General features: G+C 37.8%; 2 protein-coding genes across 4 annotated transcripts; one reads left to right on the top strand and one right to left on the bottom strand.

Annotated features, from left to right (window-relative positions):
- Window positions 3,304-4,603, top strand: LOC104715507 (glutamic acid-rich protein-like). The gene is made up of 3 exons (XM_010432907.2): window positions 3,304-3,774; window positions 3,926-4,077; window positions 4,226-4,603. The coding sequence occupies exons 1-2, from the start codon at window positions 3,397-3,399 to the stop codon at window positions 4,058-4,060; spliced, it is 513 nt and encodes a 170-aa protein (XP_010431209.1). The 5' UTR covers window positions 3,304-3,396; the 3' UTR covers window positions 4,061-4,077; window positions 4,226-4,603.
- On the bottom strand, window positions 13,555-15,322 carry LOC104715488. 3 transcript variants are annotated; one of them, XM_010432892.2, is made up of 4 exons: window positions 14,683-15,322; window positions 14,410-14,562; window positions 14,010-14,230; window positions 13,555-13,757 (listed from the first exon to the last, which is right to left on the bottom strand). In XM_010432892.2, exons 1-3 carry the CDS (start codon window positions 15,241-15,243, stop codon window positions 14,036-14,038), a joined length of 909 nt encoding a protein of 302 aa, XP_010431194.1. In that variant the 5' UTR covers window positions 15,244-15,322; the 3' UTR covers window positions 13,555-13,757; window positions 14,010-14,035. The 3 variants fall into 3 exon arrangements, with proteins under 3 accessions (XP_010431194.1, XP_010431200.1, XP_010431205.1); XM_010432898.2 differs by having other exon boundaries at window positions 13,555-13,752; XM_010432903.2 differs by lacking the exon at window positions 13,555-13,757 and adding an exon at window positions 13,775-13,912.

Genomic DNA, 19,574 nt, shown 5'->3' with positions numbered 1-19,574 from the left:
TACTGAAACAACCCGACCTTTTTTTTTTTTAACAATGTAAACAATTATGCAGCCTATACTACTAAATTAAACCAACCCAAACCACAACTCCTCATTAAACCAATAACAACCATTACACACAGCGGAAACATACCAACCATACAAAACCATTACAACATCAATACAATAACAATCCTAAGTATTCTATCCATCAACCTAGCATATCTCTATCCAAGGTTCCAACAACATATCCAACAATCCAATAACACACAAACGAGACCCTAGATCATCCTCCTCCTCATTGCCATGATTCCACGTCACAAACCTGCACACCACAAACAACAATTGAGATGCGTAAGTATTATCACAAATACTTAGTGAGGCAATCCTCCCATCTACTGGGCTATACACACAAGCAACTGAGATTCCAATGCTTAACAAATGACAACCAAACACAAACAAACCAGGAAAAATCACGAAACAAGCAACTTGGTGTCGACCGACACCAGAGAGGTGTCGATCGACACTGACCAAACATGGTGTCGACCGACACCTAACTGGTGTCGATCGACACTCCCTTCGCAGACGCGAACTGCACGAATCCGAACGACGAACCTCCGTTTCCAATCATCTCCAATCCGTTCCAACCTCACCCAAAACCTTCAGGAACCTATAAGAACCATAACACAACCACCACAAGCAAGAACAACACCACTAACACAACCAATCAAGCAAGAACAACACCACTAAGCACCACCAATCAAGCAAAAACAACAAAGGATTCTCAGGCTTAGATAAGCCATGGTCATGCACTCACCTTATCAACTGATTATAACAACCAATACAACCAGTTGAGACCCTCCTAACGTCTGAAACAGCCCAGAAACGCCCTACAACAAGCCACACAACCAAAAACGACTTATAGCAAAACTGGACAGAAACATCAGAAAAGAACAGTCTCAAAGACGAAACCCTAAAATAAAAACCAACCGTTAACTATCAAATCGCTCCGGTGAAAAGCTACCCCTAGACGTCACGAAGCTTCCCACAAAATTTCAGCACGATCAGGCACCACACGAGACCACGATCTCAGTTACAATCTCCGATGGTCCCAACTCGCGTCTGAGAAAACGTGTCTCACGAAACTGCCAATAACTCATCGAGTTTAAATCCAAATCTACTTCTGTAAAAAGGCGAATGACGATGAAAGACTTGGGAATAAACCTACCAAATTTCATTATCTTTGAGAACGATTTGATATGCCGAAACTGTTTCCTCCCAAACCCTAACGATTCTGATCTTTCTCCTTTAATCTCCTTCACACCACAATAGGCTCTCTCCTCTCTCTCTATCTCTGAAAACGGCGACAAGACACCCTAAAACCTTAATTTGTTGCTTCTCCACTTATAACACGATTTAGGGATTTTCCTTGAACCAAACCGAACCAAACAGCAATTAAAACGAACCGGACCAAACCAGAAAACATGGTGTCGATCGATACACCATGGGTGTCAATCGACACCCACACCAAAACCTTAAAAATTAGTTCGCGGATGTTACATAAGCCCACAATCTAACAGAATTCCCCCACATTGAATTAGAAAATTACATCCATGCTTTATATCACGATTTCGCATTAAATATGTAGTAAAACTTTGTTTTGACTTAGAAAGATTAAATCTTATCCTTAATAATCAAAATAAAGCATTACCAAAGAATCATTTAGGGAAAAAGAACAGTAAAAAAGAAACCAAAACAAACAAAAAAGTCAGAGGAGCATTCATATATGTTAACTTAATTACGTTTTTCACCAACTTAAAAATTGGTTCGCGGATGTTACAGATACTTTCTGTTGTGTATACTATTAAAATATCATATAAATACAATACAAAAACTTAATTTTGTTTATATTTCCTATGTTAACAAGCCTATATTCTATTAATAAAACAAAATTTTATTACTTATTTTAACTTGACAAAACTAATCAAATATTTTAACTGATATAATTTTATTAAAAAAATAATAAAAAATAATTTAATATTATTGCCCCGGATAAAATTATTTTCTGGATCCGCCACTGACTAGTATAATTGGATATTTTTATTCCCTCTTTTGTAAGTTGAAGCGCATCGTTATCACTTGTTACGACCACTGTAAACACGTTTTATATATGGTACTAGATTAGATTAATATCCGTGCTAGAGCACGTGTTAAAATTCATTTTATTTATATTGTAATTTTTATATAAAATATAATTTATGTGATTGTTTTTAAAAGTTTTTTTGGATAAAATATTATGCAATAAAATTATATGCTAAATATGATTGCTTGAAAAAGACACATATTTTGTAAATTTTATATTGTTAATGATTCTAAATAATTACCGTTAAATTTTATTTTATACAAAATTTTGTATATTTTATATTTTAAAATAAAATTTTAATATGTTGTATTAGGTTATATATGTGAAGTTATTTTAACAATATATATTCTACATCATGACTTGAATGTCATTATAAGACATAATTTTGTAAATTTGAATTTAAATATTCAAATTTTGATCCGTTACTCAGTAACATTTTTAATTCAATCTATATTAACATTTTTGAAGTATATTTTGTGTTATGCTCTTTTAGTTTTGTTTATTTAAAAAGTTATTTACAACATTAATCCCTAAAAAATTTCTAAAACTAACATTACTCCAAATTTTGTTTCCTAAATATTTTACTTTTCATCCCAACTAAAAAAATAACAACAATCAATATGAAAATATAAACTATCATATATTTAACCACACATTCTGTTGTGTTTGGAAGATATTCTATATATGAATCCTTCACAAACAAACAAAAACAACAATTTGATTCCCATTTTATTTTCCAAATTTTGTGAGTTTTGATTCTTAACGTAAGAAAACTTCGATTGACATTTATTTAAATATTATAATCAACATATATAAACTTAATAAAATTTTTAATTATTACGAATATGTAAAATTAAAAAAGTTTAAAATACTGTATAATATGGTTATATAATAGATGAATTATAAAAAGGACATATTAAAATTAATAAAATATTATTAAATTTGTATTAACATGGGTTAAATTATCATTTAATTATTTATCAACACTACTAATATTATAATATTTAACACTAAGCTATTATTATTATTCATAAAGTATTCATGTATCATACAAACTGAAGCTTTCAAGTTGACGGTTTCTATTAAATTCCGAAATTTAAAAAATGACACGTGTACATCATATGAAATTACTTATTTAGAATAAAAAAATGTTTAATAAATTGGGAAAATTAACATTATTTGAGGTTAAAAATAAATGTGCCTAAGATTTTGGGAATTTCACATTCGCAATTGGCTCGGAGCAGAGAGGGATCTGGGGATTTACTCGATCAAGCATGCTTCTCAATCAATGCGGAGCCGAGACGACGATAGAAGATTCCATGGAAGCGACGAATTCGGACCGCTCATCGGTGGATTTCAAAAGTAACGCGAGAAAGCGTAAGGCCGATTTCGAGCCGGGAGAGGAGGAGGAAGAGGAAGAGGAAGAGAGCGATGAAGAAGAAGAAGGCGTTGATGATGGGAGAGGCAAAACAGAGGAGGAGCCTAAGGCTATAATAGATTGCTTAGAGGCACCGGAATGGGATGTGGACAGCTTCGATGGTTTGGAGTATTATTCGTCGCCGGAGGTGTTATTTTCCTCCGAGGATGAACCTTTCTCCGAAGAATCGAAAGAACACTACCGCATCTTTAAACGCCAGATGATTGAGAGCAAGGTACGTCTTCCTATATAGTGCTTTGCGTTTTTCTTTTTTTGAGGTAATTAAAATTCTTGAAACTTTGTGGATTAAATATCTAATACAACGGTTTGACAAAGAAAAAAAAAAAATATATCTAATACAACGTGTGTGTGTGTGTGTGGTTTAGGAATTTACGGGGATCCTCAGCTTAGGCCCTTTGATCACTACAGAGGAATTAAACCAATGGGCTTGGAGTGGGAAGCGCTTACGGATAAAGACTTTCGCGGCTTCTTTGAAGAGTTGGTCTATTTTTGTCTCCTAAACTTCAACCAAGACCAGGTTACCTTACTTCTCTCTCTCACTCAGCCTTCATACTAGTTTAGATGGGGTATAGCTTAGTCTGAATCAAGAAAACGAAAATCTCCATTCTCTCAGACGTCTGACTCTCTTAGCACTAACATTTTTGTTTTTTCCATTGTTGTTCTAGGATTCGAATGTGGAGTTCGTTGAAGTTGTGAGAGGTTATTATCGCGCAGGACCGAGATCGAAGTCATACATTACATTTATGGCCAGGGAGAAGCCTGATGGACCTCTTGTGGAGTATCACGCCAAGTGTATGGTTACTTTGGACAGAAAGAGGCATCCCATCCTCTGTAGACCGGCTCCTACACCAAAGCCTTGACACCAAACTTGTTTAAGGTAGGGGTTGCTCTTAGCCAGTTCAGATTTGCTGTGTCCATGCTCAAACGTGATTAGATATATGTATGTCATAATGTGTTTGAATCTGAAGATTTTATATTCTCATCTTTAGACAAGAGATGATTCTATAGGAAATTGTTCAATATAAACTGTAGTGTTTGAATCTGTGGGCGATGTGTTCAATTTCCGGCAGTTTTTGTTCGACTTAACCGAATGCAAACCATATGATACGTTGGAAGCTTTCCATCTGCCTATTTACTGAACCAAACAACGAGCTACATTATTTTGGAATTTGCATATTCAATCTGCCCTTTTTGACTTTGTTTGTTTTAATTGAAACAAAAAACGACTATGCGTTAGTTTTAAATACGAAAACAATAAACTTTTTTGTTTAAGAATCGTGTTTCCCATAAACCACGTCGAGTAGAAAACAAAAAATTCTCAAATAATGATTACCTAAAACCTCATAAATCTCAAGATGTTGAACGAATAGGCGATAAAAGACATGGTGAAACGAGGGTGACATTTACTTATCGAGTCACCATAATCGAGTGACGGATCGAGAGTGCAGATGTGCACTTCAATTGGTTTGGTTTTGGTATTGAGGTAACTCGAATTCTTTTAGGAATAGAATACGACCAGAATCGAAAAGAATTATGTTGTGATCGTGTGTTTAAATTTTAAAAACAAATGCCTAATCATTTTTGTTTTAGTTTCGGCTAGAGTTATTAAAAGTATAAATGTTTTAATAATTTTTTTTTTTTTTAAACAGCTGCTTGCATGCATTGATTAATTTGGACAGTGATCCTCATGGAGGATGTTTACAAGAAAACTTGGAACATAGGAATGAGAAATATGAGTCAAGTGATTTTGAAAAATTGATTTGGCTAATAGATCTGCTGCTTTGTTGTTGTTACGCCTTGTCCATTGAAACTTGACTTCTTCAAAATTCTGCTTGAGATGGTTAATTTCTCTGATCCATGTGTGCCATCTAAAACTGTGTTGTTCGCCGTTGATTAATCTCATAACTTTGAGATTATCACCTTCGAAAATTATCCGTGTGAATCCTTGTCTCAATGTCTCCTTTATTGCTATAACAAGCGCTTGAAGTTCTGCTTCTATTGGTGCATGGCATCTCGATCCTATGCTGCATCCTGCATTAATATAAAAGCCTTCTGAATCACGAAGTATCCAGCCTGCTTGTGAAGCAGTTTCATTCTGACCAAATTTGCAGTCCACATTGCATTTAATGAATCCTTCTTGTGGTTTTCGCCATTGTGAGGAATGTGATCTTGCATTCTGTCCTCTTGAACTTTGAGTTGTCTGTTCTAGAGACCATATGTCCACCCAATCCATTGCTTCTTTTAGTGCAAACTGAAAATCCTCCTGCCAACTGTAGGCTGTTTGTTGATACAGCCACATATTTCTACTTTTCCATAATCTCCATAGCAACCAAAGTGGAAGTTGTCGTTCCACTTTTGTATACTCTTCCTTATTGTGACGGTCGATAATAATCTTTATCCTCTCAGCCAAAGAGTAATCTTGTGCATACAACTCAGTATAAAGGCCTTGTTGTGTCTGCCAGAGGTCTCGTGCATGTTGGCATTCAAAAAGAAGATGCGAGATAGTTTCTTCAGCCTGTAAACATCTTGGACAAATGGGGTTAGTTGTTATCCTGCGACGATTAAGTTCAACTCTCACTGCCAAAGCATTTGTTAGAATTCTCCAAAGAAAATGTTTTAATTTCGGAGCAGTCTTGGTTTTCCACATTGCAGTCTTCAAATCATGATGAAGTAAAGGCACATCATCTTGGTTTCTATAGTCTGCCAGGNTAGTCTTCAAATCATGATGAAATAAAGGCACATCATCTTGGTTTCTATAGTCTGCCAGGTGAGTTGCTAACNAAAGCCTTCTGAATCACGAAGTATCCAGCCTGCTTGTGAAGCAGTTTCATTCTGACCAAATTTGCAGTCCACATTGCATTTAATGAATCCTTCTTGTGGTTTTCGCCATTGTGAGGAATGTGATCTTGCATTCTGTCCTCTTGAACTTTGAGTTGTCTGTTCTAGAGACCATATGTCCACCCAATCCATTGCTTCTTTTAGTGCAAACTGAAAATCCTCCTGCCAACTGTAGGCTGTTTGTTGATACAGCCACATATTTCTACTTTTCCATAATCTCCATAGCAACCAAAGTGGAAGTTGTCGTTCCACTTTTGTATACTCTTCCTTATTGTGACGGTCGATAATAATCTTTATCCTCTCAGCCAAAGAGTAATCTTGTGCATACAACTCAGTATAAAGGCCTTGTTGTGTCTGCCAGAGGTCTCGTGCATGTTGGCATTCAAAAAGAAGATGCGAGATAGTTTCTTCAGCCTGTAAACATCTTGGACAAATGGGGTTAGTTGTTATCCTGCGACGATTAAGTTCAACTCTCACTGCCAAAGCATTTGTTAGAATTCTCCAAAGAAAATGTTTTAATTTCGGAGCAGTCTTGGTTTTCCACATTGTAGTCTTCAAATCATGATGAAATAAAGGCACATCATCTTGGTTTCTATAGTCTGCCAGGTGAGTTGCTAACCAGTAACCCGATTTGACCGTATAAATCCCAGAATCATTGTAATGCCAACCCAAAAGATCTGGTTGTTCCGTTGGTATTACCTTGATTTGTTGTATGAGATGTATATCCTCTGGGATCACATATCTTTGTAGGGTTTCTAAATTCCAGCCAGTTTGTGTGTCATTCATTAATTCACTGACTGTTCTGAAGTTCTCCTCAATACCCTCAATTATCCTTGGAGCTCTTGGTGGATGGGTTAATAGCCAAGGATCAGCCCAAACATGTGTATTCCGACCATTGCCAATCAAAAGTCTCATTCCTTTTCTCAACAGATCTCGTCCTTCCAGCAGGGACTTCCAAATAAAAGACGACTTATAACCATTTCCGGCGTTAAAGATATTCGAATCCGGAAAATATCTGCCTTTCAACAGTCGAGCTACCAAGCTTTCAGGGTTTTGCAGGATACGCCATACTTGTTTGCCAAGAAGACTGAGGTTAAACTGTTCTATATCTCTGAAACCTAATCCTCCTTCTTTCTTTGGTGTGCTCATTCTCCTCCAAGATACCCAATGCATTGGTTTTTTCCGTGGATCTTTCTCCCACCAATATTTAGCCATCATTTTATTGATCTCATCACAGGTTCCTTTGGGTAGTTTAAAGCAGTTCATTGTGTATATCGGTGTAGCCAAGGCCACCGTCTTTATTAGCACTTCTTTACCAGCCTCTGACAGATATCGATTCTTCCAACTCTTAGTTCGTTGCTGTACTTTATCCACCACAAATTTAAAGATTTCTTTTTTCTTTTGACCAACCTGCTCCGGTAAACCCAAATATTTTTCACAGCCTCCGTCATTATGGATATTAAGTATCCTTCGTAGCTTCGTTTTAGTCTGAGGTCTCACTCTTGAGCCAAAGGTGATTGCTGATTTATTGGGATTGACTGCCTGCCCAGAAACCCTCTCATATGTTGACAAAATTTTCATAACTGTGTTGCATGATTTTGGATGCGCGTGACAAAAGAAGAGTGCATCATCTGCAAACAATAAATGATTGATCGATGGTCCTGTATTGCTGATCTTCATACCCTTTAGCTTACCGTCTCTTGCAGCTTTTGATAGTAGATGACTTAGAACATCAGCACATAAGATAAATAGATAAGGGGATAAAGGATCCCCTTGTCTGATGCCTCTTTCAGGTGTGATATATCCTCGTGGGGTTCCATTTATCAGGACTGAATAGCTAACTGTTTCAACACAATTCATTATCCAATTGATCCAAACTGTATCAAAACCCATGTGCTGCATTGTCTCCCTTAGGAATTGCCACTCTAATCTGTCATAGGCTTTGGATATATCTGTCTTCACTGTCATATAACTGTTTGCCCAACGTTTTCTTCTTTTCAGAGAGTGGATCATCTCATGAGCTATGATAACATTGTCCATTATGTTTCGTCCTTTAATAAACGCGGCTTGGTTCTCTGACACTATAGCTGATAAATGGCCTTGCAGTCGTTCCACTAAGATTTTTGAGATGATTTTGTAGCTTACATTGCAGAGGGCAATTGGCCGGAACTCATTCATGGCTGTTGAGACTTCCACTTTTGGGATGAGGCATATATTCGTGTGGTTCAAGTTTTCTTTCATTCTGCCTTCTCTGAAGAAATACGTGATTTCGGCAATGACTTCTTCGTTTATTTCTGGCCAAAGTTGTTGATAGAAAGCAGCCGTGATTCCATCAGGGCCTGGTGCTCTATCAGCTCCAATACTGAAAACAGCTTTTGTTATCTCCTCCTCTGTTACCATGCGCTGTAGATCATTATTCATTGCAGTAGTCACCTTTGGCTCCATACCCTGAAACACCTCTGTGTAATCTTGATTCTGATTTCTTGTCGATTGGTAGAGGTTTGTGAAAAAGCTTTCTGCGATATCTCCTATCTCATCATCACCTCTGTAAACTCTCCCTGAATCCTCTATTGCCAAAATTCTGTTTCTTGCAACCCGTTCTTTAGCTGTAGCGTGAAAATATTTTGTGTTTCGATCCCCTAGGGTAAGCCAAGTATTCCTGCTTTTTAGTTTCCAATGTTGTTCTTCATCTCGATAGGCTTGAGCCAACTGATGTCTTACTCTGCTGATTTCTTGTGTCGAATATGTGCCAGTGGTCATAGCCCGGTCTAACTCTTTTTTCAACATACTGATCCTGACAGTTGCATTCAGTCTATTATCTCTTTTCCAGTTAGCAATCGAGCTCCGAATACCTCTTAATCTGTCATTGAGAGAATAAGTATTGTCTTGGTTTTTCCAATCAGTAATCACCATTTCTTTGAATCCATCTCGCTTGATCAAACGACTGTCATAACGAAAGTGATTTTTACGCTGTCCCGGTGTATAGCAGAAGTTTGTAACAAGGGGTTTATGATCTGATCCTTCAAAAGGTAGAAATTCTGTTTGAGCTGATGGAAAGAGGGCTAGCCACTCAGAATTGGCCATTGTTCTATCCAAACAACACCACACATCGTGAGTATGTCGTTTCCCTGTCCAAGAGAAATGATCTCCTATTGACTTGAGATCATGGAAGCCGCATATGGTGATCATGTTTCTGAAATCAGTAAAAGATGTTTCTGATCTTCGTGGACCTCCTCTCTTCTCTCCATTTCCTTTTATCTCATTGAAATCTCCCATTATCAACCATGGTCCTTGTCTCATTTCTGATATTGTTTCTAGTAGATTCCAGAGAATGTGTCGACGACTTTGATCTGGGTAACCGTAAACAACCGACAAATAAAATGAAATTCCATTGAAGTTGATTTGCATATCTACAAGATGAGCTGAAAGGGAAATAACTGAAACAGAAACTGAATTTTTCCAAAGCACAGCCATTCCACCACTTATACCTTGTGGTGGAACTGTTACAAACTGAGAATACCCCAAATCATAAGCGACTTCATTGATCTTTGCATCCTGCTGTTTTGTTTCCATTAGGCATAACATGTCCGGGAGATACATCCGTTGTATCTCCTTAAGGCGTCGAACTGTAAGGTCTATGCCAAGACCTTGACAGTTCCAGCAGGCTGTATTCATGGTGGCTGTGGTGGTTTAGGGCCCACCGCGCCTCTACACTGGTTGTTCCTTGAGGAACTGCTGCTCTCCCCACTCTCTCGAATCACTACCTTTGAAGGACTGACCGGTATTGCTTCACATTCTTGCGGCTCTGTTTCCTCTCTCTTACGTTTTCCCCTCTCATTTGCTTCAGTTGCCATCCTCCTGGCATTAGCTTCCATGACCATTGGGTTTGGCTGAAAATTTGGAGAGTACCTTTGGTATAGAACACTCCCTGGTATGTCACCAATTGCATTGTCGAAAACCGGAATGGGGTTGTAGAGCTCATTCATATCCATCTCACTCCGGTACATATTGTACTCACCACCTGATTCTTCGAGATCATTATCATCTTCTGAAACTTCTTGATCTGCCAATGCATTGTGTTCCGGATCAATATCATCGAGCTCTTCATTGGGTTCCGGTTCTTCAACCATAGGGATGTCAGCGTCTGCTACTCCATTCGGTTCGTCGTCACCTATCTCACGGATTATCACTCCTGGATTAGGATTCTGGGGAGGTTCATCATCCGCATCCTCATCAGGATCTTGTTCTTCTCCACCATTTTGAACCAGACAGGCACCAGTATCGTGGGTCAGCATTCCACACACTTCACAAAACCCTCTCAGGCGCTCAAAACGAAAACGTAGAAGCGTGTTAACACCCCTCTGAAACTGAAAGTTTCGTTGAAACCTTAAGGGATCCTCCACATTCCAATTGACTTGCACACGAACAAATTCAATCCGTGCAGCGGCTTCAGCGTCATAGTCCACCTCCATTAGATTCCCCAAATTTCGTCCAACATGAGCAATGACTTCACGGTTCAGGAACTGGAGTGGAATTCCTCTTATCTGAATCCAGAACGAAATGAAATTGAGCAACGGAGGATTTTCAAGAGCATTCCACCGTTGTAACACCAGCATACGGTCATTAAACGCCCAAGGTCCGCGTCTCATAACCGTCTCCATTGATTCTTCCGAAGGGAAAATGAATTGAAATTGGTTCCCTGGAACAATCCTTCCATGAACAAGGCCCGCTTGACCCCAAGCCCGAGGCATCGCAGCGATGATGGATCGAAGATTCTGACGTCGTGGCATTACTGGCCTACCCATGATGATAAAGCGATTCTCCGCAGCTGCCTGGGCCACTATCTCTTCTGGGATTGGAATTGGGGCGTCGTCTGCACCGAGATTGAGATCCTGGACTGCTCTTCTCAAGTTGTCACCCATCTTTGCGAGAACTTCGTAGTATCGAAAAGGAAAGAGTGTTTGGGATGCAAATTTGATGACAGTAAGTGAAAAATTTCTAATTCCATGTCTGCGATTAAATAGAGGAATCCACTCAATAACTGCCGTAGTGGCATCACGATGATTGCGGGAAATCAAAGTGGAGATAACTGCCTGAGAAATGGAGAAAACTGCTGCCACTCCGCCGGCAAAATCGACGAGAACCGTCGCAAAATAAAACTGATAAAATAACTGTAAAATCGCCTTTACTGTCGCCATTCCCATCACGGGTCGTAGTTTTTATTAATTATTTTTTTGACTCTAAATGTTTTAATAAATTTTAACTTAAAACTGATAACGGGTTTTAGTTCAGGATTCTTCTATTTATTTACTAGGTTTTGAATCACGCTACGCGTGAGTTTATTTAATATATTTTGATGAAAATTATATATGATTGATGTTAGTTATGAAATATTATCTTATCAAAAAATTTCAATTACTATTAAGGCAAAAGTTAAATTTCAGATATATAATTTTTTAAAATATAAAAATTATTTGTGTTAGAAAATCAAATCTGATCAAAAAAATCATGAATTTAACCTTATCTCCAAGCCAGACAGATCAAACTGGTTACCTCGCATATTCTAAACCATTTCTTTAACCACCAGAAAACGAAACATGTTTAGAATAATAAATTTATCTTATTTTCTAATATTTAATTGATCATTACCACCTATGTCTTTGTGTTTTTTTTCAATGTTTTATTATTTTTTATATTTTTTCTTGTCATTTTCATTGTCAAATTTTATGGTGATTGTCATCGTTACTTTTACCGTCAAGTTCTTTGTTATACTTTTCTTCTTCCTCTTCCTTGTCAACTTCTTCACATTCTTTCACTGAAAAACTTTTTTTTAGACTACCACACAACTTGTTAACCCATCAAACTCCAATCATTTATTTTCTCATAAAATTTGTGCAATTCATGAAGACCAGCATAGTCAACACATGCACCTAATTATTAATAATTTCATCCATATACTTATTCGGTTTTAGATCCATACATATTGAAACTTCTCAAACCAAAATCCTTGCAAAAAAATGTAATATGAACACATGTATAGTTAAAACAATACTTTTGCTTTTCGTCGATCCTTCTTCTTTAAACTCAAATAACATCAAATCAAGGTCTTGTGACGTCAATACTTCTTTTTTAGACTAAAAAATAAAAAATTTACTGAAAGAATATCAAATCATATGTAAAGTCATACACAAAAACATGTTTTACCACTCATAAGATATATAATGATCTTGATTGCTCATTTTAAAAATCTTAATATAGAAGATTCTAGAAATTTTAAAAATGTAAATTAGTGAGATTTCTAATCACTATTGGCTGTTCTAAATCAAATATTTATAGTATTTTTAACTTTAAATAAAATATATGATTAAACCGAATAAAACTTTTTTATTTGGATGCTTAATAAATCAAACTTTCCTGCTCATTAGTAGTTAGAAGCATATTAGTCATATTTATAATAGTTCTGAACCCATTGCCTAAAACATTTATAGCCGATGTGGGACGTTACTTCCATAGATTAAACTTTTTCTTTTTTCTAAAAAATCTTCATAATATAGATTACTACTATAGATTCAAAAATATTAATTAGTGAAATAACTAATTCTTATTGGTTGTTTTAAATCCTATATGGACACCATTAGGAGTTTATAGCTTCAACTTTTTATTAGTATAGTATAATATTTTAAAATTTTTATGGAGGTTAAGTAATTGTAATATTTTAAAACATTCTATGAAGTTTAAATATTTATAATATTGGAACCTTTTTAAAGTTTAAATATTTCTAAAATTTACACTTTAAATTTATAAATCATAATTTTTAAAAACTTTTTAAAAGCTAAGAAACTATTAAAATTCAAAAATTATAATATTTTGAAATCTTTTAAATGCTAATACTTTTAGAAGTTTCAATAGTTATAATATTTTAAACTTTCAAAAGGTATTGAAATCTAATATTTGAACCTTTTAAAAAGTTTTAATATTTATAATCTTTTAAAATTTTAAAATTTAAAATTATAATATTTAGAAACTTTTCTAATGCTAAGAACTTTTAAAAGTTTCAATATTTATAATATTTTAAACTTTTAACAATTTTAAATATTATAATATATTTTTTGAAACTTTTTAAAGTTTTAATTTGATCAAATAAAAAACAGATCAAACCGAATAAAACATGAGTAGCTGGAAGCATAATGATCTTATTTACACTTGTTATTAACCATAAGAAAAACAAAAACAGACGAAACTATTAAGACCACAAGTTAAAATGTTGCATCCACTAGATCATTAGAAACGAGATAATCTGACTTGTTATAACAGCGCCCTTTGCCAAGTCCATCCTTTTGAGTCCCCCCCAATCCTATCCTAGGTCACGCACAAAAAAAAAGAAAACCAATTCATGATTCTGAAATCATGCATGACCTGAATGCTTGGCCAAGACATATTGTTTTGTTTTTCCTTCTTCTTCATATCGTAATACATCTATATATGCATGACAAGCACCGTGTGATATTGCATAGCTTCCAAGGAAAAAAGCATCTATGAATGACATACTTCTCTAAACATGATTTGAGTCTAGACAGAGCAAAACAAAAGTTGGCTAAGAGAAGCCCATACCTTGATTGATTGAACAACTTTTGGTATCAAGGCATTGGCGTAGGAGCCGGTCTACAAAGGATGGGATGCCTCTTTCTGTCCAAAGTAACCATACACTTGGCTTGATACTCCACAAGAGGTCCATCAGGCTTCTCCCTGGCCATAAAGGTAATGTAGGACTTTGATCTAGGTCCTGGGCGATAATAACCTCTCACAACTTCAACGAACTCCACATTCGAATGCTAGAGAACCACAATAAACAAAAAAAAAACAAAAATGTTAATGCCAAGCTTGGGGGCAGAACACTTTAAAATTCCCAAAAATCCACCCAACATGTAAGAAGCTTGTAAATCCTGTCAACCTAACAATTGCTAACCAAAAAAGAGACTGAATCCTCAAAGCATAAACCATAATGATTGACCTTGTCTTGGTTGAGTTTTTGGAGACAAACATAAACCATCTCTTGCCAGAACTGGCGGTAGTTTTGATTGGGAAGGGCTCTCTGCTCCAACTTCATTGGACTTATTCCTTTGAAATGAAAACTTGGCCTAAGCTCACGATCCCCGTAAAATCCCTAAAATAAACCACACACAAACAGTTCAGTTATTAGTAGAAATCATCATCATCATCATCATCTATTAAATTCTTACAAAGTTTCATAAAAATTTAGGCTCAAATTCTTACCAAGACTTACCTTGCTCTCGATCATCTGGCGTTTAAAGATGCGATAGTGTTCCATCTCTTCTTCGGTGAAAAGTTCCTCGTCGGAGGAAAGTATTGGCTCAGGAGAGGAATAATACTCTAAACCATCAAAGCTGTCCACATCCCATTCAGGCGCCTTCAAGTAATCTATTCTAGCCTCAGGCTCCTCCTCTATCTTGCCTCTCCCATCATCAACGCCTTCTTCTTCATCATCGCTCTCTTCCTCCTCCTCCTCCTCGAACTCGAACTCGGCCTTACGCTTTCTCGCGTTACTTTTCAAATCCACCGATGAGTGGTCCGAATTCGTGGAGGAATGATACTCTAAACCGTCGGAGCCGTCCATATCCCACTCATGCTCCTCTAAGAGCGCTTTATCAGCCTCACGCTCGTCAATTTTGACTTTCTCATCTCCGAGTCCTTCATCGCTTTCTTCTAACTCCTCCGCGTCGAACTCGGCCTTACGCTTTGTCAGGTAAGAATATACAAACACTGAATAAGATCCTTCCATGGAATCTTCTATCGTCGTCTCCGCTCCGCATTGATTGAGAAGCATGTTGATCGAGTAAATCCCTAGATCCCTCCGAGCCAATTGCGAATGTGAAATTCCCAAAATCTTGTTTCAGGAAAACAAAAAACAATTCCCAAAAATTTGGGCATTTATATTATAGTTTTCCTTAACAAAATAGGAACATTAATTTTTAATCCCAAATAATGTTAATTTTCCAAATTTAAAATAATGTTAGTTGTACATTTATTTTTCTTCCTTAATTAAGATTTACACATTTTTTTATTTCTAAATAAGTAATTTCACATGATCTAATCCCTATGATTAATTTGGGAATTTAAAAGAAACCATCAACATCGGTCTGATCCAATTTTAGAACCTTCAATTATTTTTTAATAAATAGAATCCTGAACTAAAACCATTATCAATTTTAACCATCTGTTTATAAAAACGTTTTTACTTTTAACAACTCTTAACCAAAAATTAAAACAAAAATGACTAGCCATCGCTTTATAATAAAACGGAAGTACACAGCATTGTTTTGTAGATTTTATAATTTTAATAAGTTGGTTACAAATAGGTTATAAATTAATTGGGAAGACTAATTTTAATAAGTTGGTTACAAATTAAATAGTGGGTGCAATTTTGATTGTTTCTGAGAATCTTAAATAACATATTCCAAATTGATAATTGATATATTAATTGGTTACAAGTTAATGATTAGAAGATCAAAGCACGAGATACAACCTTAATTGTTTCCGAAAATATTTATTTTCGAAAATTTTTATTGCTACAGCACATTGTTTTCAAAGATCTATAAACACAATATTACAAATTTATTTCCGGCAGATTTTATTGCTAGACCAAATTGTTAACCAACTTATTAGAGAAAATAAAAATATACTGTGAAGCATAAAAAATGAATAAAATCTGCGAAAGATGATCACATCTCCGAGAAATTGAAAATAAAATCTTAACGACAATCTTCCAAACTTTCAATATAAAACATGCAAATCTCCTTTCACAAAAATACTTTTTTTTTTGTCAATCAAGATGCATTAAATCAACTAACCAGGGTTTGGTACAGGTCGGTCCGGTTGAACCGAGGACATTACATCAAGGGGTACCGAGATAGGTGGTTGTAAACCATTAATTGAAAATAACTTAGACAGAGAGTTTTTTGCAATCTCATCCGCTCGTCGATTCCTCTCCCGAGGGACAAAGGTGAAGGAGATTTCTTCGAAACTCGATGCTAATAAGATGGAGTTCCAAGTTAAGCGTTTTGATCAGCTGTTATGAATCAGAGGCGCACAAAAGTTTCTGATAGCCAAGGTCAGAGGCGTTTTGTAAAGCCAAATACAATGCTACCGCTTCCGCCATAAGTGGCGATCTGACATGGTGAGAGCTTTCACTGCCAGTTTGTTCAGAATGGAGGAAGGGTCCTGTGAAGATCCAGCCAAAGCCCACATCTCGGGATTCTTCCTTCCAAGCCGCATCAGAGAAACAGCGAATCAGATCTGGGGTTTCCTCGAGGCTCTGTCGATTAGCACAGGTATGGGGTATAGGATTTTCAATAGTTTGGCTTAGGTACCATTCTCGGGTTTGGGTAATTGCTTGAGTCATTGCCTCTTTCGGGGAGATAGATCTTTGTTCAAAAATCAGCTTATTACGGCATGTCCAAATGGTCCACAGGATCCAAGCTCCAAGGGCCCCTTTTGCGATTCCAGTCGGTGGAGCGATTCCAGTCGGTGGGAGGCAAACCAGGAGTCGTGTTGTCTTGAGTCCCATGTCCAAGCTCTTTATCATAGATGGTTCGAGGGGGGCTTTTGTTGGTGTCTGCCTCCAAACTTCCCTGGAAAAAGAACAATGAAAGAACAAGTGGAGACGAGTCTCCTTGTGGCCACAAAAATGGCAAGTGGCAGCCTGGTTAATACCCCGACATACTAAATTCTCACCCGTTGGGAGCGCATTCCTCATTAACTTCCAGAGGAAGAATCTGATTTTTGGTAAGCAAGGTAAACTCCAAATCTCTTTCTCCCAGTTAAAATCCTGGTACATATTCTCCTGTTGTGCTCGCTGATCACGTTTCAGAGATAAAGTGTGATATCCTGACTTTGCTGTATAATCTCCAGATTTTGTAGGTAGCCATATGTACCGATCTTCTGCTCCATGTTTACTGGGTCTAATAGCCAAAATGTCATCTTTGTATTCAGGAAGCAGTAATTCTACTTTCGCTGGATTCCAAGCCATAATGGCATAATATATATATATATAAGGAAGTCCAATATTCGTCTCTCGGGTTGCCACCCTACAGCGCGCCTCCGGATCGTCATCCGAAGTCGATAAACCAACCATACTCCCAAGCCACAAAGTCTCAGAATATGGCAGTACTAGGAGAACCTAAGTTCTCCAAGAGTCACGAGCAAACAATTCTGAACACGTCTGAGTCCTATCCCTATCCAGGTTCCCTTCCCATGGCTCGCGTAAGACAACACAATGTCCTACCAACCACATATCCCCTCACTGGAATACCTCAAGACCACACAAGGATCATATACATGCCACAAGTGCCAAACAAATGGCCTAAACAGGACCGCCACCAAGGCCAAACAAATGTCCTAAGCAGGACCGCCACCAAGGCCAAACAAATGTCCTAAACAGGACCGTCACAAAGACCATCTGTCCCGAAGGACCGCCTAAACAGGCACTCTGGCTAAACAGCCCGCCACAAAGGCCACACATCTGGCTAAACAGCCTGCCACACAGCTGGCTAAACAGCCCGCCACAAAGGCCACAGAATGTCTCAAAAGACTGCCACACACGGGCACAATGACTCAAAAGTCCACCATTAAGGCCACACAAGTCCCTCCAAGGCTCTCCACCACTAAAATGGACAAATTCTAACTCACATAAAACTTTCCATTTTTAGCACTTTCCACTTTTGGAAACTTATTTTTCAGGAAGCTTTCCTCCAAAAACCCCGTCTCATGGAAACTTTGTACCCCGAGCACCACCTCATCTTGTTACTGAGTCGCACAACCAACCACCCCAAGCGACAAAGTAACAAAAGAGATGAGCTGGAATACTCCATTCTCGCTCCAGCCACGGATTATAGATGGGACCAGGCTAGACAAGCTCAAGTCGCGGCTAGCTTCTCATACCACTTCTTAAACCTTGCCTTCATTCTAGCTTCACGCTCCCAAGTCTGCTCCTCAACACCATCACAGTCCCAAAAGACTCTCATCAAAGGAATCTTCTTATTCTGAAGTTCCTTGATCCTCCTCTCGAGAACCCTCACTGGTATCGCCTCCAAAGTCATGTTAGGCTGAAGATCTTCAGGAATCTTAGCCAACAACTGGTCATCCTCACGGAGACACTTCCGCAACATAGAAATATGGAAAACCTTGTGGAACGCACGCATAACCTCAGGCAACTCCAGCCTATATGCTATCGGTCCCACCCGCTCAATCACTCTGACGGACCCATGAATCTTGGACTCAACTTAGTCTCTGCCAATGACATGTTCAGACCCTGCAACATGGCCATCTTGAGGTACACTCTGTCTCCCACCTGAAACTCAAGATCTCTCCTCCTCCTATCAGCATAACTCCTCTTCCTAACCTGAGCCTCCTTCATGTTCAGCTTGAGAACCCGAATCTTCTCTGAGGTCTCCTGAACAAAATCTGCCCCGAACATGCTCCTCTCCCCACCTGAGTCCAGCATAACGGTGTACAGCATGATCTCCCATACAAAGCCTCATATGGAGCCATCTTAATACTCGCCTGGTAACTGTTGCTGTAAGCAAACACTACCAGGCTTAGGTGATCTGCCCAATGGCCACCCCAATCCAACACACACATCCTCAGCAAATCCTCCAGCGTCTGGATCGTCCTCTCTGACTGTCCATCAGTCTGGGGATGATAAGCTGTACTCATATGCACCTTAGTGCCCATCTATGCCTGAAATGCTTTCCATAACACTGAAGTGAACTTAGAATCCTTGTCAGACACAATGCTCGCTGGCACCCCGTGCAATCTGACTATCTCTCTTACATACTTCTTAGCCAAGACCGCTGCTCCATCAGTCTTCTTAATGGTCAGAAAATGTGTTGACTTAGTCAACCGGTCCACAATGACCCAGATAGCATCAAAAGTCCGAGACACTGGCAGTCCTACCACAAAATCCATAGTGATCATATCCCACTTCCACTCAGGAATGGGTAGACTCTTCAGTAACCCGCCAGGAACCTGATGCTTAGCTTCACTAACTGACACACATCACACCTCGCGACCCAACTAGCTAAATCCTTCTTTATCCCAAACCAGTGATAGTACCTCTTGAGATCACGATACATCTTAGTCGCTCCTGGATGAATAGAA

This window comes from Camelina sativa, chromosome 2 (assembly GCF_000633955.1).
Source record: "Camelina sativa cultivar DH55 chromosome 2, Cs, whole genome shotgun sequence".
In the NCBI taxonomy this organism is placed as follows: Eukaryota; Viridiplantae; Streptophyta; class Magnoliopsida; order Brassicales; family Brassicaceae; genus Camelina; species Camelina sativa.
The sequence above is the reverse complement of the archived record's forward strand: the minus strand, read 5'-3'. Positions and strand labels throughout refer to the sequence as shown.

Excerpts from the sequence above, each read along its gene's own strand:
- LOC104715507 (XM_010432907.2), top strand. The coding sequence starts at position 3,397 with ATGCTTCTCAATCAATGCGGAGCCGAGACGACGATAGAAGATTCCATG. Across the intron at positions 3,775-3,925 it reads GCCAGATGATTGAGAGCAAG|GAATTTACGGGGATCCTCAG; the intron begins GTACGTCTTCCT and ends TGTGTGGTTTAG.
- LOC104715488 (XM_010432892.2), bottom strand. The coding sequence starts at position 15,243 with ATGCTTCTCAATCAATGCGGAGCGGAGACGACGATAGAAGATTCCATG. Across the intron at positions 14,563-14,682 it reads GCCAGATGATCGAGAGCAAG|GGATTTTACGGGGATCGTGA; the intron begins GTAAGTCTTGGT and ends GGTTTATTTTAG. Across the intron at positions 14,231-14,409 it reads AAAAACTCAACCAAGACAAG|CATTCGAATGTGGAGTTCGT; the intron begins GTCAATCATTAT and ends GTGGTTCTCTAG.